We start from the raw sequence: 20,310 nt of genomic DNA, 5'->3' as shown, positions 1-20,310 counted from the left end.
TATGGTGACCGAATCCGGCCGCTCGCTCCACGGTGCAGTGCCCTCTCTATGGTCGACCCGCCTCTTTCCTGTGCCGCGTGCCAGCTCGAGGTTAACGTGGTCGGCCAGCCAGCGGCCCCCCAGGAACCAGCATTCCTGCTGCAGACGCTAATCCGAGTGGACCGTAAGGTGCCCCCCAGATCTTCAACCTCAACTCCCATCTGCTCTGGAGAAAAATACCTTCCCCCTCCATCATCACGCTTCGGCCTCCTAGACGTCCTTCTCCCAATGGGCTTCGGAACTCCATCCTCCACTCAATTATTTCACCACTGTTTGTTGTGTGCCTACTAAGTTCCAAGCCGTCCTAGTGGATGCTGAGTACACCTGCGCTAGACGAGGTGGGCGTGGTCCCTGCTGGGGGTGGGGTGTTGAGATTTGACGGAGACAGGCATTAAACTCACACTGACTAGCAAAGTAATCAATTTAGGAAGAAATCTCAAACTGTCCTATGTACCGTTGCAGAAACGTAGAATCCAATGGGAAAACATGTCAGGAAGAACCAGACCGGGAATCTGGGAATGCTGAGATACAAAGTTTTACTAAGTTATCCAAACAAAAAGTGAGTTTTCCAGATGAAGAGAGGTCTGGAAAGAGGAAAGAGATGGGCTTAGAGGAGACCTGAGAAGGCCAGGGCGGCTAAGGCCCGGTGAGAGAGGGGAGACAGTCCATAAGAGGCTGCCTGGATGGAGGCAGGTAAGGCCTTCAGACAACCAGAGCTGGTTCCCAGCGAGGACGGCTCATCCCCAGGGGGCAACTTTGTTGTGCAGTGGTTGAGGAGAAGAGCCCGAAATGTTCAATGTGTTGCACATTGTAAGATAGTATCACACAAGAAAGAATTCTGTCCCACAGGGCTTTCAAATGTCATACTAAACATTCATGTACCTGGGAGGAAAAAACAAAAACGAAACCAGTCATAGTCACTGATCCTTGAGCCTGTGTTTTATATGTACAGATGAAGTAATTTTGCAGGTTTGTAGTATGTGCTGAGTTTTCACAGAATGTAACTCATGTTAATGGAAGGAAGATTGTACTTTGACAGCAATGTCACTCATGGTGTTCTGCCAGCATTTGCACTGTCATATTCAAGATGACCCCACATATAGGTATAAGCATCTAATTATATTTTCTAGCATACTGAAATAACATCATTTTATTAGAAAGGATTTTCTTCTGTTAGAGTTAAGACACTATAAAGCAGGGGTCGGGAACCTATGGCTCATGAGCCAGATGTGGCTCTTTTGATGGCTGCATCTGGCTCACAGACAAATCTTTAATAAAAAAAAAAAAATAATGTTAAAAATATAAAACATTCTCATGTATTACAATCCATTCATTTCCTACCACTCAAGTTCATGGTTGCGGGTGGCTGGAGCCAATCACAGCTGTCCTTCAGGACAACACCAAATTTTTATTGGATAATGCATAACATACATGGGTATGTATGGCTCTCATGGAATTACATATATGTATATGTGACGTTTATGGCTCTCTCAGCCAAAAAGGTTCCCGACGCCTGCGATAAAGCTCTTGAAATTTATGTGTGTGGTTAGGTTATATCACCTAGAAACAGGGAAGGGGGATGTCATTAAAAGATGTTTGTTATTAAAATGGAATCTTTGAAATTGGATGTGTATTTGACACAGCTTATCTCAATTCGAACTAGTCGCATTTCAAGTGCTCTATAACCACATGTGGCTAGAGGTGACAACTTCTCACAAAGTTTCTAGGTAATTCTGGATGAGATGTTTCCTTGGGTCTCAGTTTCTTCATATTTAAATGAAGAGTCCAGACCAAATTTTTTTTTTTTTAATTTTTATTTTCAGAGAGACAGAGGAAGGGAGAGGGGGGGAGGAGGAAGGAAAGCATTCATTTGTTGTTCCACTTAGTCATGCACTCATTGGCTGCTTCCTACGTGTGCCCTGATCGGGGATGGAACCTGCAATCTTGTTGTTTCGGGATGGTGCTCTCAACTGACTGAGCTAACTGGCCAGGGCACCAGACCAAATTTCTTGCTTCCAGCACTGACCTATGTAGCCAGTCCTTCTCTTCCCACATCTCTCTCTCCCTCCCACTTCCGCATTTCTACCCTCATCCCCATATCTGTTCTCTGCAAGATATTTAAACCCTGTGGGAATGGCAGAATTTCAAAGTGGCCAAGCTTTCTAAGGCACTCTTGCGTGCTAAGACTGTCCAGCAACTGTTGATTCATGGGAATTCCTGGACATGGTTGGTTGCTATGCAGGTGGCTTCAGAGATGTAACTGGTTATAGTCTTTCTGTTGCTATCCTGAACCATTTTACAGAGCTGGAGTTCTGGAACCAGAAAATTCCAGCCTCAAATCCTGCCACCATCTCCTACCAGCAGTGTTGTTTTATTAACAGCTCTGTGCCCTTGTTCCCAATCTGTAAAATGGTAATAATACCCACCGTAGGGTCTGCTGGGGAGATTACATGGAATTGCATACATGAAAGAGCATAATAAATGTTAGTTCTCCATAACCTGTAACCTGCCTGTCACCACACATTTTAACGAGGCTGGGCAGGGAGACATAGACAGTGCTCCCAGGAGGTTAGGTTCTCGGAAGAGTGATTTTATGTAATCCACACTATATACAACTTCTTTGCTTCGTAAAGAAAGGCTTTGCAGTCAACTATTGTCTGTGTTCTTTACCTAAAACAATGCTTCTGCCCAGAGTAGATGCTTACAATAGTATTTGTTAAATGTATTATATAAATATCTAGTGTGTACTTAGGCAGGGATTGTACTAGTAGTAGAAAAGGCAAGAAGGAAGCCTAGCAGAACTCTGGCTAAGTAATAACTAGCCAATTAACAAGACTTAAACTCTAGCCTGACCTGTGGTGGCGCAGTGGATAAAGCACTGATATGTAATGCTGAGGTCACAGGTTCTAAACCCTGGGCTTGCCTGGTCAAGGCACATGTGAGAAGCAACTCACGAGTTGATGCTTTCCACTCCTCCCTTCTCTCTCTCTCCTCTCTCTAAAATCAATAAATATAATCTTTAAAAAACAACAACAATTAAACTCTAATCCTTCTAACAACCACACCATCATCATTCTCACTTTACAGAAGAGAGTATGTATTTTGGCCAAGGTCACATACTGTAAATGGTAGCACTGGGGTTTGAATGCAGGCAGTTTGCTTCCAGAATTCATGCTCTTGGTTAAGCTATGTGAAGTGATGTCCCCGCCTAGGAACTCCAGCAGTCACTTCTTTTAAGGCATTTACCCCCTAAATGCCATGGTCTGATTACTTCTTTTTGTTATTAACATATACATTTTTAATTTTACTTTTACTGATTTTATAAAGAGACATTGATTTGTTGTTCCATTATTCATGCATTCATTGGTTGATTCTCATATGTGCTTTGACTTGGGATCGAAACCACAAGTTCTATTTACCTTTTAAATGTTTCTTCTTAATTGTGAGCTCCCTGAGGTTAGGGAATGACTTGGCACCATTGCTACTACAGCATCGAGCTCTGAATCTGACAAACAGTGGGCACTTAAATGGTGGAGGGCATTTTAGAAAAAAGTACGCTCAAAAGTATGAAGGTGTGAAACAGATGGATTACCTGAAATACAAGTAGTTAGGTTCTATCGGAGCATCAGGTTGGAGGAAGAGACCACTAGTTCTATGGGTGGAGGAGTGAGTTCATTTTTTAAAAGCTTCTGGGGGTTGTAACGGCTTCCTTTGGTTCCCTCCAGCTGCGTCGCTGTTGGTGAGGCGCTGCTGGTTAAGAGCCTGGAGAAGTTAACAGGGATTACCAAGAGGCTGCCTTGGAATTGAGGCTACAATTTGGGATTTGCAAGTTGTAGCGATGTAAAGTCTGACAGATTGTAAACAGTGAGGCTCAAAAGAAAAGTAACGGGTAGGGTCACGTGGCTAACGGATGATAAAGGTACACTTAGAAAGAAAAGGGATTGTTCCACCAAACTTCACACGGTTTGGATGGAAACCTAACAATTCTGGTTTAGTGGGTAGGCTACGCAGCCAGGGTTTAGGAACAACGATTGGCACCGTCTAAAAGTTTGGTTAATACTGGACTAGCCTCTTAAATCTCGGTTTCAAGAAACAAAGACGCCTTTTTCTCATGCATTCCTTCGGTTCTTCGCAACCGTCTCTCTGTCCCTCTTTCTCCCTCCACCTCCCTCCTCTTCTCGGCCCATTCTTTCGACCCGTTTCTCGCCTGATGCAATCTGGGAAGTGTAGTAGCTCGCCTTGCTGCCTAAACCGGCAGGGAGGCCCTATAAACTCGGTATCTCCACATATACAACAGATTTTCTAGAGGCTAGGAAAAGCCCATGAGAGCCAGCCCGCTTATTCCAGGAGTAAGCTGTGATTTGCAGTTTCCAGTGCCCTAAATGATCCTATGGCAGAGGGCTCTCGGACTCGAATCCCCTCCAGCCTCGCGCACAATGATGACGTCAGGCTCCCGCGAGGCCCCTGGGATAGGCAGTAGTTCCGGAGGAGGGTGCTCAGCCTCAGCCGGCGCGACCGAGGACCACATTTCCCAGGATTCTGAGCGGCGGCGCGCCGAGAGCCGCGCAAGCCCGTGATTGGCTGGCGAGCCGGCCGCAAGCGGCAGAGCCCCAGGAGCAGCTCTGTTGCGACAGAGGCCGAGCAGCGAGGCCCAGTGAGTTGGGGGAAGGGGCGCTGGGGGGAGGGTGCCGGCCAGTGCAGGGGAAGGAGGATGAGAAGAAGGAAGAGGGACAGTGTCGGGATGGAGAGAAGAGGCTTTCGGGGATGAAAAGGCCGCGGGGGAGAAGCTGTCGGGCGGGGGTCGGGGTCCGTGCGGGAGGGTGGGTTGGTGTGTGCGGAGGACCCAGTGGGGTCTCCCGTGGGGGACAAGCGCATCCCGGGAAGAAGCGGGGCCTGGCGGCGAGGTGGCGCGGAAGGGGATGAGGCGGACGGGCGGAAAGAGCCCGGCAGAGCACGGACTTGCGGGGAAACCGGGGACGGGACCTCGGCCCGCTGCCGAGGGGCAGGACCCGGTCGCTGTCCCGCGGCCCCGGAAGGAGGAGCGTTTCCAGAGGGAGGCCGGCCGTGAGGATGGGCGGACCGAGCCCGAGAGAAGCGAGGTGAAAATGAGAAGGGCGGCGAGGGACCAGCATCGGCTTGTGAGACTGGCAAAGTTAGGAGCGACCAGGCAGGGAGCGGAGCTGGGTCTCGGAGGCTCGATTAGGAAAATCTCTGCCGAGAGATGGAACGGGGTCCGGGCGCTCTCCCTCCCTTGAGACTTTTTTGGGGTGCTTGCCTCCCTCCCTTCAGGCTCCCTGAAAGAACGGTCACCTCCCTGCTGTGGTCCAACCACCATGCCCTCCGACCTGGCCAAGAAGAAGGCAGCGAAAAAGAAGGAAGCCGCCAAAGCACGACAGCGGCCCAGAAAGGGACACGAAGAAAACGGAGACGCCGTCACAGAGCCACAGGTGGCCGAGGAGAAGAACGAGGAGATCAATGGCCAGGAGTCCGCAGGTGAATGGAGGGAGAGGCGGGGTTCCTTGGAGGGCTGGCTGCGCACACGCCCCAGCCAGCGTTGGGATCCCGATGCTGGGGGCCCCTGGCGACTGGATCCGGTGCCGCGAAGCTGCCTGAGCTTGAGCAGTCGTAGAGGTGGAGCCTGTGGCGTCCTGTTATTGTTCAAGGGAACAGCGCAGGGTTCTCACATACCCAGCGGCAAGGAGAGGAAGAGTTGTGTTGCCTTGTTGCCCTATTAGATTGTGAGGAGGATGTCAGTTGCCTGCCCCTTTGTCGGTGTCCTGTTCTGCACGTGGTGGTCTGGGTGCTGGGCCTTTTGCCAGCCCTTGTCCTCCCTGGGCTACCGACAATACTATTCAGAAACTTAGGAATTGTGTTATGGTTTTTTTTCCCTGGGAGAGAGATGCTTTTTTTTTTTTTTCATTTTTCCGAAGCTGGAAATGGGGAAGCAGTCAGACTGACTCCCGCATGCGCCCGACCGGGATCCACCCGGCATGCCCACCAGGGGGCGATGCTTTGCCCCTCTGGGGTGTTGCTCTGTTGCGTCCAGAGCCACTCTAGCACCTGGGGCAGAGGCCAAGGAGCCATCCCCAGCGCCGGGGCCATCTTTGCTCCAATGGAGCCTCGCTGCGGGAGGGGAAGAGAGAGACAGAGAGGAAGGAGAGGGGGAGGGGTGGAGAAGCAAATGGGTGCCTCTCCTGTGTGCCCTGGCCAGGAATCGAACCCGGGACTCCTGCACGCCGGGCCGACGCTCTACCGCTGAGCCAACCAGCCAGGGCCAAGAGATGCATTTTTGTTGTTTCTATTTGGGGACATACATAGTGAGCATGTCTCGCTGTATCACTATAAACAGGCTGCTCTCTCCTACCTTACAGTCCAGGTGGGGAACATGGCAGGGTACCGTAGGGATATCCCAGGCTTTGGGCAGTCTGTTCCCAGCCTTCTTCTCCAACTCCCCAAGACTCCCTAAACATGCATTCTGCTGCCCAGACTACCATCATCCCTTCAATAGTCACTACATTTCTGTCCATTAAGTTCTAATACCACAACTTTTGTGCTAGTTACGTTTGACATTTTTTTCTCAGCCTTTCCCAATCAGACCTGAGTGCAATATTTTATTTACTATACTATATGTTCTCTTACACGGTTATCCTTTTACGTTTTACTTCTGGGTTTTCATCTAAATTGTTTGGTCTTTGAGTGCAAGGACCATGTCTTGGATAATATTCTGTGTGACAAGCCTGACAGATAGAGATGCTAAATAAATGTTTGGAAAGGAGAGGAGAATTACTACTGCGAATTATGATAGACGGATAGGAAGTCAGAAAGGGGGAGTTAAAAAGGATTGAGAGGGAGAGAGCTGAATGGTAAGAGTTGTCTCCAAAATTAGAATTATGGGAGAGAGCTGGTGCATTGAAGTCAGGTCATGGGGAAGTTTTATCTGTCCAGAGTAGTGGAGTGATGGGAAGTTAACAATGATGGGATGACTGAGCAGGCTGTGTTTTGATCTCTATAGTAGAGATTTGAGGTCCCCTCTAGGACCTCAGGAACCATGGTGAATAGCATCATTGGCTTTGTGGGTACTTTCTGGTTGAACTGGAAAGGTAGGAAACTGAATCCCACTTTGAGACTATTGTCCACTGTTTCCAGTACACATTTCTCATTCACCCTTTTCTACGAGAAGGGGATATCCCAGGGAGCCCAGCTGTAGCACCCCTATCTCAGTAATACGGGAGCTTTGGCTTGCACTCTGCTTCCTCTGGAACTGCTGCTCTGAAATATGAAATGTGTTTTCTTTCCAATCCTCTCAAAGACATTTCTTATTGCCAGAGACTGGGGTCATTTCTACTTTGATAATTAATGGGTCACCTGCTCCCTTTCCTGAGACTGAAGTCCCTCCCCTCTCTGGGTTTGGGACTGTTTGATGCTGCAGGTCACCATTCTCCAAGCTTTACCAATTGCCATTGCCATGTGGCCTTCCATAGGTAGTAAGGTATGAAAAGATCAAGATAAATACCAAAGAAAGTGATCTCTGATTAGCAGTTTGACCTTCTTTAGAATGTGAGACTCTTTAAGACAGGCACTGGAATTTCGCTGGTCCCTTTGTTTGAGAAAGTAGTAAAAAGGAGTTTTCTCCCTGGTGAAGTTTATTCCAGAATCTCTTTTCCATTTCTTTAACGTTATTTATTTGTCTTTTAAGTCTGTTTTCTGGGATGCTATAGGCTAGACAGTGAGGTCTGTTTAAGTCTCTTACTTTTGAAGCTCAGAAGATGACTCAGGGCCCTGACCAGTTAGGTTAGAGCGTTGTCCCGAAACACCAAGGTTGCGGGTTTGATCCCCTGGTCAGGGCACATATGTGAATGAACCAATAAATGCACAAATAAGTGGAACAACAAATGGACACTTCCCTCTCCCTCTCTCTCTCTCTCAAATCATTTAAAAAATGATTTAGTTATAGGTGCTAAGATATAAACTGGAAGAGATCAGAAGAAAATTATATATAGCTTTCCCTTAATTTTGATCTTTCCCCTTGTCTGAGCAGAAGGAGATAGAGACTAGGGATCAGCAAGCTTTTTCTGTAAAGGGCCAGGTAGAAAATATTTGTGGCTCTGCCAAACATCTGTTCTCTGTTGCGGCTGTTCAGCCCTGCTGCTGTAGTAGAAAGCAGCCCTAGACAAGATGTGAATAATGAATGTGACTGTGTTCCAATAAAACTATCATTTATAAAAAAATAGGCAGTTGGCCGGCCAATTTTTAAGCCACCTCCCTCCTAAGCTAAGAATGGTTTTTTACATTTTTTTTTAGATGATTACAGTTTAAATGGTCATGTTGACGCTGCATAATAGCCTTGATTTTGCCGCTTGGCCCATAAACTCTAAAATGCTTACCATCTGATCCTTTAAGAAACAGAAAGATCTGGACCAGGGGTAGTCAACCTTTTTATACTTACTGCCCATTTTTGTATCTCTGTTAGTAGTAAAACTTTCTAACTGCCCACCAGTTCCACAGTAATGGTGATTTATAAAGAAGGGAAGTAACTTTACTTTATAAAATTTATAAAGAGAGTTACAGCAAGTTAAAGCATATAATAATAATTACATACCAAGTACTTTATGTCGGATTTTCACTAAGTCTGGCAGAATAAATCTTTATAAAACAACTTATTATAGTTAAATCTATCTTTTTTATTTATACTTCAGTTGCTCCGCTACCGCCCACCATGAAAGCTGAAACACCCACTAGTGGGTGGTAGGGACCAGGTTGACAACCACTGATCTGGACCTCTCCCTACTCCATTTTTTCAACATCTAGAACAGGGCAGGGCTGTGGGGAGCCTAGTAACCCAACCATATTGAAAAGAGACTCTTAAAATCCCTCCTTGCAGTCAAAACTAAAATCTCTGTCCTCCATTCAGAAAGGATTCATCAAGTGTGAGTAGACAACACGCTGTTCTGCTAGCTGAGTATGGGGTGACCGTCATCCGCCCGGTAGGGCATTCTCTGCCCTCTGTTCTGGGTCCTTGCAAGCAGAGCGGGTTCAGAAGTGGGGTGGGTAATGGGTAATGATGGTGCTAGCACTGGTGATCCAACAGGATGGGGGATTTGGAGAGTGATCAGAGGCTGGCTGACTGTCTCTCACCACACCTGCTATCTGGGAGCTGCTCTCCCTAAGTCTGTCTGCCTGTCCAAGGAGGGCGCTGAGGTGTGGTCCCTCCTCTACCCTGTCTCCACTTCCGCGTACAAGCACATGACTTGACTTATTTCATGGGTCTACTATAAAATTACTAAGGGAACACAAGTGAGGGTAACAGAGACGAAAAAGTTAGGAAATTCTCACAGCGGAACGTCGTGTGTAGTTTCTGACTCCTTCCTGAAAAGGTAAGTAGGTCACCTTTACTCTCTCAAAAGAAGCTTACCAAGATTCCCTCCACTCCCATTCCTGTCTCACTTTCCACAACACTTGGTGGATACTCTCCTTTATTTGGAAAAGTAGTATGGTGAAATGGGTAAGGTCGTGGGCTTTAGGGTCAGACCAACACTAGTTCAAATTCTGACTCTGTTCCTTATTAGCCTTTTTGGCCTTGGCTGTGTTACCTAACCTCTTTATTTATAAAATGGGGATTACAGGTGTAGATGTCATAAGGGTTATGAGTATTAAATTAGATTGAGGAAGATGATATATAGTATAGTCCCAGGCACAGAATAAGCTCAGTAACTATTAGTCAGTTATATTAGCTATTAATAAGGATAGTCCTCAGCCTAAGGATATAGTCATGCCTGAAAAACCACAGAAGCAGAGCAGCTGGACTCTTGTCTCATGGTCAGTTTGCATTGCTGGAACCTTCCGGACTTGGGAACTTCCGGCTTTCCCATCCTCTGCCCTGCCTGCACTGATCTCTGTGCGTTTCCTCACACTGGTCCCCTCTGGGCACAGAGCTTCCCATAAGCACTGTCTGAAGCTTCCTGGCTTATGCAGTAAAAGATTGCACCTCTGTAGTATCTTTTGGGGGGAGCATTAAGACTAATTGAACACATACTCACAGAGGACCATTTGGAGTTATGGTCATTCCCGCCTGCATTTGTATCATCTAGGAACAAGAGAGTTAAAAGGGTAAATGACAAAGTAAAGGGTGTCAAGAAGCAGGGCGTGCTAGGGTGTGCCTTTCTTTGTGCGAGCTAGCTCTCTTGGCTCTCTTACCACACTGCTTTTCTTTTCTGCCCTCAGAAGTGGATTTGCTGACTAAGGAGCTGGAGGACTTTGAGCTGAAGAAAGCTGCTGCTCGAGCTGTCACCGGTGTCCTCGCCTCTCATCCCAACAGCACTGACGTCCACATTATCAACCTGTCCCTCACTTTCCACGGTCAGGAGCTGCTCAGTGATACCAAACTGGAATTAAACTCAGGCCGCCGTTATGGCCTCATTGGCTTAAATGGAATTGGTGAGACCCCTGGAATCAAGGCGGGGTGTCTCTCCTTGGTGTGTAAGTCACTCAGCAGCGTTGACCTAGCAGCAGCCATGCACAGAGCAGGGAGTGTGCCGTGTTGGAGGGAGAGCAGGTGTGCCGGGGACAGGGCGCTAACACGTGGGCTTCTAGACGGAAGGTGCCGGAGAAGTGGCCAGGAGGGCCCGGTGGCTCCGCCAGCTGCTGTGGATGAGCAGACTTCCCAGAGGAGGGGACAAGAATTGGAGGAAACTGGAGGAAAGGTGTCCTGAGAATGGGGAAAGGGCAATAGCATAATTTGAATGAAGGAATGGAAGGAAGATACTAAAAAATTAATAAAAATAGTGAGGTTGTGGCCCAGCCGGAGTGGAGGGGCTGGTGTGCAGAGTGATGGGTGGAACTGCATTGTGGGTCGTCTTCCCAACGTTCACCTGCCCCCCAGGAAAGTCCATGCTGCTCTCTGCTATTGGGAAACGGGAGGTGCCCATCCCCGAGCACATCGACATCTACCATCTGACCCGGGAGATGCCCCCGAGTGACAAGACGCCCCTGCAGTGTGTGATGGAAGTGGACACCGAGCGCGCCATGCTGGAGAGGGAGGCCGAGCGGCTGGCTCATGAGGATGGTAGGGCCCCAAGCCGAGGGGGGGGGGGCAGGGGCGAAGTGTGGGGGGGCCCTCCTGGGCAGGCACCCCCCACCCCCAGGCAGCCCCCTCCCTGCGCCTGACGCCTGCGCACTGCCCGCAGCCGAGTGTGAGAAGCTCATGGAACTGTACGAGCGCCTGGAGGAGCTGGACGCCGACAAGGCAGAGATGCGGGCCTCACGAATCCTGCACGGCCTGGGGCTTACACCTGCCATGCAGCGCAGGAAGCTGAAAGACTTCAGTGGCGGTTGGCGGATGAGGGTCGCCCTGGCCAGGTGAGCCCCTTCCTCCCCCCCCCATGTAGCCAGCCCCCTACCCCCGGGGTGGAACTCCAGTGGAACTGTTTCGAACAGGGTGCGGTGGTCGGTAAGGGACAGATGGACATGGACATCAGGTGCCATGAAGGGTTGGTGTGTGGGCTAAACCGAGGGCTCCTGACTGGAGTGGTCATTGCTGGGTTTCTGGCCAGGTTTCCCCAGTTCCAGTAGGGATTCTGGAACTGACCCTGGGGAAATGGGGGGATCTGGGACCGGCCCTGGGGAAATGGGGGATTGGCCTCTCTTTTTCCTCCTGACTCCTCTCTTCCTGTGCCTCAGTCCTTCTCACTTTCTTTCTGTAGGGACAGAATATTAGACAGCTGTTGGGTAACTGTTCTTCTCACCCTCCTGTGACCTGACCCTGGAGGGAGTTTCTGTAAGCAGCTGTCCCCCTAGAAAGTCCCTGGTTAGATAGGTGGTTCCTCAGCTCCCCGTCCTCTGCTGGGGACACTGGTGAGCCTCGCTGCTGCCTCAGCCTGGCTCGGGACCCACATGCCAGCAGGGACTAGCCATGTCAAGGTTTGCCTAGAGCAGCGGTTCTCAACCTGTGGCTTTAGGCGACCCCTGTGTTCTGGTCGTTCGACTCCCGCCAGGGTCGTGACCCACAGATTGAGAACGCTGGCCTAGAGAACTCTTAAAATACAGATTTCCTAGCCTCTCCTTCAGATCCATGCAATCAGAATGCTGGAGTCTGATGTGCAGAAATCTTATTTCTGGAAAGCTCCACAGAGGTGGAAACCAGAGCCACCTCCTTGCTTCTCCTGTTTTGAGATTCCATCTAAGAAAAGAACATTCTCTGGACTCCTTAGTAGAGTCTGGCAACCCTGCCTGCTAGGTCTGACCCAAATCCATTTCGCTGTAGCGATTTATTTCCTCTCTATGCTTCTGTCTTCCTGATGGTTGCCATGCTCATTTAAGACTCGCAAGGACTTGCACAGCCTCGTCTTCGCGGTGCACCGTCCCTCTGATTTTCAGCCCTGTGTGCTGCCCTTTAATCCTTGCTCTCAGCCCTGGTTTCTCTCCCCGTTCTCCCTCTCCTCGGAGGTGTAGAGCCTGGAGTTGCTTTCTGAGCCCAAGCCCGGCCTGACTAGCATTGCGGGTAGCAGGCAAACCAGCCCCCCCTGTGGCGCCTGTCACATTGACGTGGCTTTGTCCTTTCCTGTCCTCAGAGCCCTCTTCATTCGGCCCTTTATGTTGCTCCTGGACGAGCCCACCAACCACCTAGACCTCGACGCGTGTGTGTGGCTGGAAGAGGAGCTGAAGACGTAAGGGGCAGAGCTGGGGTGGGCATGGGCAGGTGCCAAGGGGGCGTTGACCAGCGTCCAGAGGAACCGGCTTCCCGGAAACCACGCCGATATCACAGCAGTGAGGCCACAGTGGGGAGGAGGCCAGCTGCAGGGGCCAGAGTGATGGAGTATAAAGCACCTTTCAGGCTTGCCTTTGTGTTGATTGGTTTTTTTTAGTCTGAAATGTGGGGGTTTTTGTTGTTGTTATTGAAGGCTATTTCCTTAACTGCATTGTATACATCATAGAAAGGGGACTCTAGTCTAAGATCATGAGGTAGTGACAGAGGAAAAACAGCTGATATGACAATGGTCCTTCTGTGGCTAAAGAGCAGAATAATCTGGGGCATTGTACCGGCTCTGCAGAAGGCTCTCAGCATCTGCAGTGACTTGGTGCCTTCTTTCAGGAGGAAGAACGTGGTGGTTTGGACTGTGCCTGTTCCAGGTCTTCCCACCACAGTTTAGAGGCGTTTATGGGTAGGTTTGTGCACATATGCTTTTGCTTAGAAGGTGTAGGGAACTCAGACTGTCTCATCATGCTTTGAAAGGCGTCGAAGTGTCCTTACAGGCAGACAGATGGTGCACTGGCGGCTTAGGGCTGAGCACCGGGGATTGGCCAGTGAATCTAACAGGTGCTCAGGAGTGAGGATGGGAGAGGGTGAAGGTGTTCTGGGCCTGTGCTCAGCCTCCCTGTTGGGGACTGTCTTGTGGTTCTGTGTACCTCCCTGACTGGTTCTTTGGCTTTGCAGCTTCAAGCGCATCCTGGTCCTCGTGTCCCACTCCCAGGACTTCCTGAATGGTGTCTGCACCAACATTATCCACATGCACAACAAGAAGCTGAAATATTACACAGTGAGTAATACTCACCATGGGGGAGCCCCAGCTCCCCACAGCACCTCTGCGCCTCCCAGTTCCCTGAAGTTCTCCTTAAAAAGCAAAAACACACTAGTAACCTGTTTCTGCCTATCGCAATAAAAAGATGTGTACAAGTAATCCTGCAGCCTGCTTTGTTTTAGTCCCAAAGTCATTGCTTTCAGGCCTTAAGCCATGGATTGGCAAGCTGTGCATGTGGTGTGTGTTGGCCTTACGGCAAAGAAGTTCACATCCATAGTGCCCAGACTGCCCTCGGCCTTCCTGAGTGGCTGCTTAACTCTACTTCGTGACAGTCAGCACACTGATTCCTCCTTCCATGAAGACTGGGAGTCAGGATCTCAACAGCCTACCATTGTGCCTTTTCATATTTTCTCCCTCAAAAAGCATACCAAACGAAAAATAGAAGTCCTCTTACATTCATAATTATACTTGACATGAGAGTACTAATAGTTTCTTATTTAGCCTTCCAGAAATTTCCTGTGTACTTACAAGTATTTGTAGAAAATCTCCTGTATGCATATCACGGTTGTCATCTTAATAATCATTCTCTTCTGCAGGTTGCTTTTAAATTTTACTATATCTTAGGTTGCATTTTCTATGAGTATATATAAATCAGTCCATTGCTGCATGGTATTTTGTTGTGTGGCTGTTTTGTACCATATTTGTCAGGCCCTCTTCGACAGATATTTAGGCTGAGTCCAGTATTTTGCAGATAGAAACTGTTGCAGTCCAGCCATGCAGGTTTGCCAGGTCCTAAATCTGATTGGTCTGATGTCTTCCCTCCTGGGAGCAGTACTTGTCAGCTGCAGGGGGCCTCAGCCTCTTGGGATGGGGAATATTAGGGGTGCTCCTGGAAAGTTATTAGCCTCGTGATGTCCATGTGACAGTGGTTTTCAGGGCTGCTCCCAGGAGGGTGGGTGTTGTTATGACTAGCGAGAGGACTTAATTTGTGGCCCTGCTCTCGCTAAACTAACAGAGAGGTGCACAGTGTGAAAGACATCAGATTCTAGGTCAAGATATGTTCCCCCCCCAAAGTGAGAAATGGAGGGCGGCAGACAGACAGGATCCACCTGGCATGCCCACCAGGGGACGATGCTTCATTGCGGCCAGAGCCATTCTAGCACCTGAGGCTGAGGCCATGGAGCTGTCCTCAGCACCCCGGCCAACTTTGCTCCACTGGAGCCTTGGCTGCCAGAGGAGGAGAGAGAGAGAGAGAGAAGTGAGAAGGGGAGGGGTGGAGAAGCAGATGGGCGCTTCTCCTGTGTGCCCTGGCTGAGAATTGAACCTGGGACTTCCACACACCGGGCCGATGCTCTACCACTGAGCCAACTGGCCAGGTCAGCATATGCTTTTTTAGTGCTCTTCCTCTCTCCCTACTTCGCAGTCTCATAGCCAGGACCTGGTCACCTGCCGCCCCATGTCCCCGGGAACCCTGGGTGTGAACTCTGGACCAAGCCACGTACTGCCCACTTCACTGGCCGTTTCCCCGCAGGGTAATTATGACCAGTATGTGAAGACGCGGCTGGAGCTAGAGGAGAACCAGATGAAGAGGTTTCACTGGGAGCAAGACCAGATTGCGCACATGAAGGTAGAGCCGTTAGAGGGCCAGGGTCATGTCCTCCAGGGAGTGGGGTAGGGTGTGGAGGGCGGGGCTGCTGGAGGCGGTCAAGAGGAAGTGACATAAGTGTTTGTCCTGCCAGTAAGACAAGTTGCTTGTCACCTGCCCCCACTCCAAGCCCTTGGTCCGGTTTCTTTCAGAACTACATTGCTAGGTTTGGTCATGGCAGTGCCAAGCTGGCCCGGCAGGCCCAGAGCAAGGAGAAGACGCTACAGAAAATGATGGCGTCGGGACTGACAGAGAGGGTTGTGAGCGACAAGGTGGGGTCCAAATGTGTGGCGTGAGGTGGGCTAAAGGGAGGTAATTAAGAAAGCACCGAAGTTAATTATTGCCCTGACCTCTTCCTAGACACTGTCATTTTATTTCCCACCATGTGGCAAGATCCCCCCCCCCCGTCATTATGGTGCAGAATGTGAGCTTCAAGTATACAAAAGATGGGGTGAGTCTCTTGTGTGGTTGGGGGCCTGGGGTGCATTTTACAAGGTGAGTACCCACTGGCCGGGAGGATCTCCTGTTCCGTGTGGAGCTCACCTCCTAACCCTGGGCCTGAGGGGGTTTTGGGGCATGGCAGCTGGGTGGCCCATGCAGGGACTCAGTGGCCCCTCTGCAGTATAGAAGGAAAAGGACCCAGTTGGGCCTGTGGTGGGGGTGTGGGCTGGAGCCTGCCGTGAGAGCTGCCCCTCCCCCGGGGTGGGTGTGCTGGCCAGGTGGGTCAGTATCCTAGCCGCATAGCCAGCTCTCTCTCACGCCCACCTCAGCCTTGCATCTACAACAATCTAGAATTTGGTATCGATCTTGACACACGAGTGGCTTTGGTAGGGCCCAATGGAGCAGGGAAGTCAACTCTTCTGAAGCTGCTAACTGGAGAGGTACGGTGCCAGATGGGGGGAGGGCGGGGGAGAGTGTGAGAGAGAGTGTGGAAGAGAGAGGAATACATCCTTATCTGTTTGTGTGCAGTCTGAGCGTTTAGCACATAGAAACGTCTGGGCGTTCAGAGATACACGTTTTCGTTTTGGAAAGTGGGTGCCAGGCCTGTGTCCCAGTCCTTTGTTCCCCAGGGTGGCACCTTCTGTAGTGGATACTTAGCCACCTCTGAGCGGATGTGCTGAGAACTTCTGCTGAGGTTGATCCTCCCACGATCTTTGTCAGGGCTGGTGTAGTGGTCTGCGAGGTGGTGGTGTCGGTTCTGCGTAAGCAGTCGTATGGGTCTAGTTCAGGGTGTGGTCCCCTGCTCTGCCTGTGCCGGCTTCTGACTGGCTTCCTTTCTCATTGCTTGTCTTCCCACGCATCACTCTTTCTTTCTAGCTCTTACCGACAGACGGGATGATCCGGAAGCACTCTCATGTCAAGATAGGCCGTTACCACCAGGTATGGGCCTGGGGTTGACCCGGGCGGGGCAGGCTGCATGTGTGTGTGGGGGAATTGGGCTGCACGTGACCACGTCGGCTCCTACCTGCTTCTCCTTGAATAGGTGCCCATGTAGAAGTAGTGTGTTGCACGGCCAGTAACCCAGCGGGGTTCTTGGATGCTAGACACACCTGGGCGGGCCCCTTTCTCCTTGCAGCATTTACAAGAGCAGCTGGACTTGGACCTGTCCCCTTTGGAGTACATGATGAAGTGCTACCCGGAGATCAAGGAGAAGGAGGAGATGAGGAAGATCATTGGGCGGTACGGGCTCACTGGGAAACAGCAGGTCAGTGGAGGGCGCGTGGGAGAGCCCGGTGAGCTGCGAGGCCAGCTGGCCAGGTGCTCAGAGGACAGACACTGCCCTGGCCACTTGGGTTCGGAGCCATCCCAGAGTCTCTTCCTTCGGGTCTGGCCCTGTGAGAGAGGCCATCCCTCTCCTTTGCCCCAGGTTATATGTGGAGCAGACATTTTCAACCTTTCTCATCTATGGCACACATAAACTACTAAAATTCTGCCAATATCATTTTATTCCTTCACACTGGACGGCTCTTGTTGTGTTGGCTGTTGTAGTCAGCGCCGCTGCCTAAGCAGTCAGGTACTGCAGGTTTTAAAATTTTTTGCAGCACACCAGTTGAAAATCACTGCAGTGGAGCATTAGATCTCTGTGAGGGAGGGACAGGGACAGTGGGCCAGTCTCTGACATGCCCTGGCCCCCAACTAGCAGGATGAGCCATAGTGCGTGAGGGTGAGGGAGACGAAACCTGGAAAACAAGTTCCCGGATTCAGATCTGGAGTGGGGGCCCCTGGGGGGTCTGAGTCATTGAGATGGAAGTGCGGGGTGCGGTGGGGCGCTTGGTAACAGAGGAGCCTCTGGCTGCCAGAAGAGTCTTTTTCAGGTCTCAAGAGACTGACGGCCATGTCGCCATCTTGCTGCCTGACCTGGGGCCTTTCTGACCCCCATTTTGTAAAATGGCAATAATATTAATGAAGGGGAGGAGGGAGAGGTGGCTCATGCTGCTGGGTGGGGGCATACCAGCTGAGGTAAATGTCACGACTCCACGCAGGTGAGCCCGATCCGAAACCTGTCTGATGGGCAGAAGTGCCGGGTGTGTCTGGCTTGGCTGGCCTGGCAGAACCCCCACATGCTCTTCTTGGATGAGCCTACCAACCACCTGGACATCGAGACCATCGACGCCCTGGCAGACGCCATCAATGAGTTTGAGGGCGGCATGATGCTGGTCAGCCACGATTTCCGACTCATTCAGCAGGTGAGGCTCCCAGCTCAGGTGGGTGGCCTTGCCGGGGTCACATAGGGGAAGGCTGGACGGGGGACAGTCATGACACATACGGGCACCTAACACATTTATTGGATTCGCAGAGGCTCAGGGCATAAACGAAGTGATCTGAGCCAGACCTGTGGCTCTTTGGAAAATTTAGAAAGCCTTGGCAGAAATAGTTCATTTCTTCAGTCGCTATGTGAGGAAGTTAGTCTCCTTGATATTGTTGGCCAGAACCAGGGAGGGAGTCAGGGAGAGAAGAGGGGGCTTTCACTGCTGTTCCACAAGTCTTCAGCTTTGAAGTGGTATTCTCCTAAGGAGGATTTTAATTGGACACCAGTCTTTGGTGAAAAAGCTGCTGGTCATTGGGGGGGGGGGGGGGGGGGTTGTTGAGAGTGAAGCCTGCGAACATTGAGGCCCTGCCAGGGAACTGGAGGTCGGAGGACACAGCACGGTGCCTGCTGGGGAGGCTCCAGGGGGGTTAAGGCGTCCTGGAGAGCAGAAAATGGAGAGGGAGTGAAGCTGGCTGTAAGTTGGGTGGGAGGCCAGTGAAGGGGGTTGGGGAGGCTGTAGCGTTTTCTTCTGGGCAGTAATGGCAAGCATGCCGGCCAGGATTGTTAACTCGAGGATTTGCTTTCCAGGTAGCACAAGAGATCTGGGTCTGTGAGAAGCAGACAATCAGCAAGTGGCCCGGGGACATCCTAGCCTACAAGGAGCACCTCAAGTCCAAGTTGGTGGGCGAGGAGCCCCAGCTGACCAGGAGGGCCCACAACGTGTGAGCCCTTGCGCTGGCCGGGCAGGCCGGTCCCCGGAGTGCGCACCTGCTCCGCTGCAGTTCCGCTCCCCAGTCCTCCCTGGCCCCACCTGCCTTAGCTGCACTCTGCGATCCTGTCTACAGCTGGACAGTACCTGTCCGTTTTCCGTCCTCCCAGTTATCTTTGTCCGTGCCTGGACTCTGCTGGCTGGTTCTGCCAGCCCCTTGCTGGTCCCTGACCCTGAGTGATGCAGCAAGAGGCACCTGAGGGTTAGCCTGAGGGCCCACATCCTGGTCGGCTTGTGCAGGAGCTCAGGATCCCGGCTTTCTGGGTTTGGTGATGTTGGAGGAGTGCCCCCAGCCCACCGCCCCCGTTCCTTTTTGCTTCTGGTTTGGAGCTCTGGATCAGGGGCTTAGTCCTGGTCGGTTTTTAAATAGTTAACAGCGTGACTTTTAGACCTGTATGAAGCATCCAATAAAGAAAGAAGCCATGGTCCCTCTCTTCCTACTCAGGCCTCTGGGCTCTTCCCCTGCCCCTTGTACCGTGAACATTCCTTTCCCCTCAGCAAGCGCTGGGATGGGCATCATTGGGAAGGACGCCAGTCCATAGAATCTGGAAGGACTTCTGGTCCCCTTTTTGCTGATTTGAAATTGTGCGTTTTCTTAGGCGAATGGCTCGCAACTTTTAATGTGTGTCCAAATCACCCCGAGGGCACGTCAGATCCTGGGTTGCTGGGTCTTTCTGCAGAGTGTCTGGTGCAGTAGGTCAGGGTGAGACTAAGAAGTAGCCTTTCTAACAAGTTGCTGGGTGACGCCTATGCTGCTGGCCTGGGGACCACACTGAACTGATCTCCCGGAGCACAGGTCTCGGGGCCGTCAGAGGCTCTCCTGCCTCCTGGGACCTGCTCCACAGCACCCGGGACACTTGCTTGAGAGACGGCTCCTGGGCTCCAGACCCACTGATTCCATCTGGTGGGACGGGAGAGGGGCAGACAGGGCCAAGTCTGACCAAGGTTGTTCACACCAAAACTTTCAAACTGCTGTTCTTGCAGAGCTTTTGTGTTTTGTTTTGTTTTTTATTTAAATTTTTTTTTTTTTACTTTAAAATTTCAATTGAATTTATTGAGGTGACGTTGGCTAATTAAACTATATAGATTTCAGGTCCACAGCCCTAATTTTTATTAGCACTACCCAATTTACTTCCTAGCCCAGGACCCCGCATAGCCCATCTGAACTTGAACAGCCCTCACCTTTGTGCCAGCAGGGGCCCTCCTTATGGACAGGGATTCCTTCCCCTTCCTCTGAAACTCCGGCAGCTGTCTGTGGAAACACATGCAGCCATGACTTAAGTGCTCATTATAGTACAGACCTTAAATAGAGGACCAGGTGGCACAGTGGATAGAGCATTGGCCTGGAATGCTGAGGACCCAGGTTCAAAACTGCGGTAGCTGGCTTGAGTGTGTGGTCACTGGCTTGAGCCCAAGATTGCTGGCTTGAGCAAGGAGTCACTGGCTCACTTAGAGTCCCCCAGTCAAGGCACATATGAGAAAGCAATCAATGAACAACTAGGGTGCTGCAACAAAGAATTGATGCTTCTCATCTCTCTCCCTGTCTGTCCTTGTTTGTCTCTTACCACTTAAAAAAAAAAAAAGTCCCAGGTGG

General features: G+C 50.7%; 1 protein-coding gene across 1 annotated transcript; it reads left to right on the top strand.

Annotated features, from left to right (window-relative positions):
• Positions 1-4,620: 4,620 nt before the first annotated feature.
• Positions 4,621-19,142, top strand: ABCF2 (ATP binding cassette subfamily F member 2). Its single transcript, XM_066385290.1, is given in 16 exon segments — positions 4,621-4,693; positions 5,329-5,532; positions 10,261-10,473; positions 10,919-11,101; positions 11,223-11,394; positions 12,606-12,701; positions 13,469-13,571; positions 15,085-15,180; positions 15,351-15,470; positions 15,559-15,594; positions 15,596-15,649; positions 15,969-16,079; positions 16,516-16,578; positions 16,775-16,903; positions 17,682-17,885; positions 18,536-19,142. Coding segments are annotated over 15 exon segments (1,878 nt in total). The 5' UTR covers positions 4,621-4,693; positions 5,329-5,372; the 3' UTR covers positions 18,674-19,142.
• The last annotated feature ends 1,168 nt before the right edge of the window (positions 19,143-20,310 follow it).

Source organism: Saccopteryx leptura, chromosome 5, assembly GCF_036850995.1.
Source record: "Saccopteryx leptura isolate mSacLep1 chromosome 5, mSacLep1_pri_phased_curated, whole genome shotgun sequence".
NCBI lineage: Eukaryota > Metazoa > Chordata > Mammalia > Chiroptera > Emballonuridae > Saccopteryx > Saccopteryx leptura.
The sequence above is the reverse complement of the archived record's forward strand: the minus strand, read 5'-3'. Positions and strand labels throughout refer to the sequence as shown.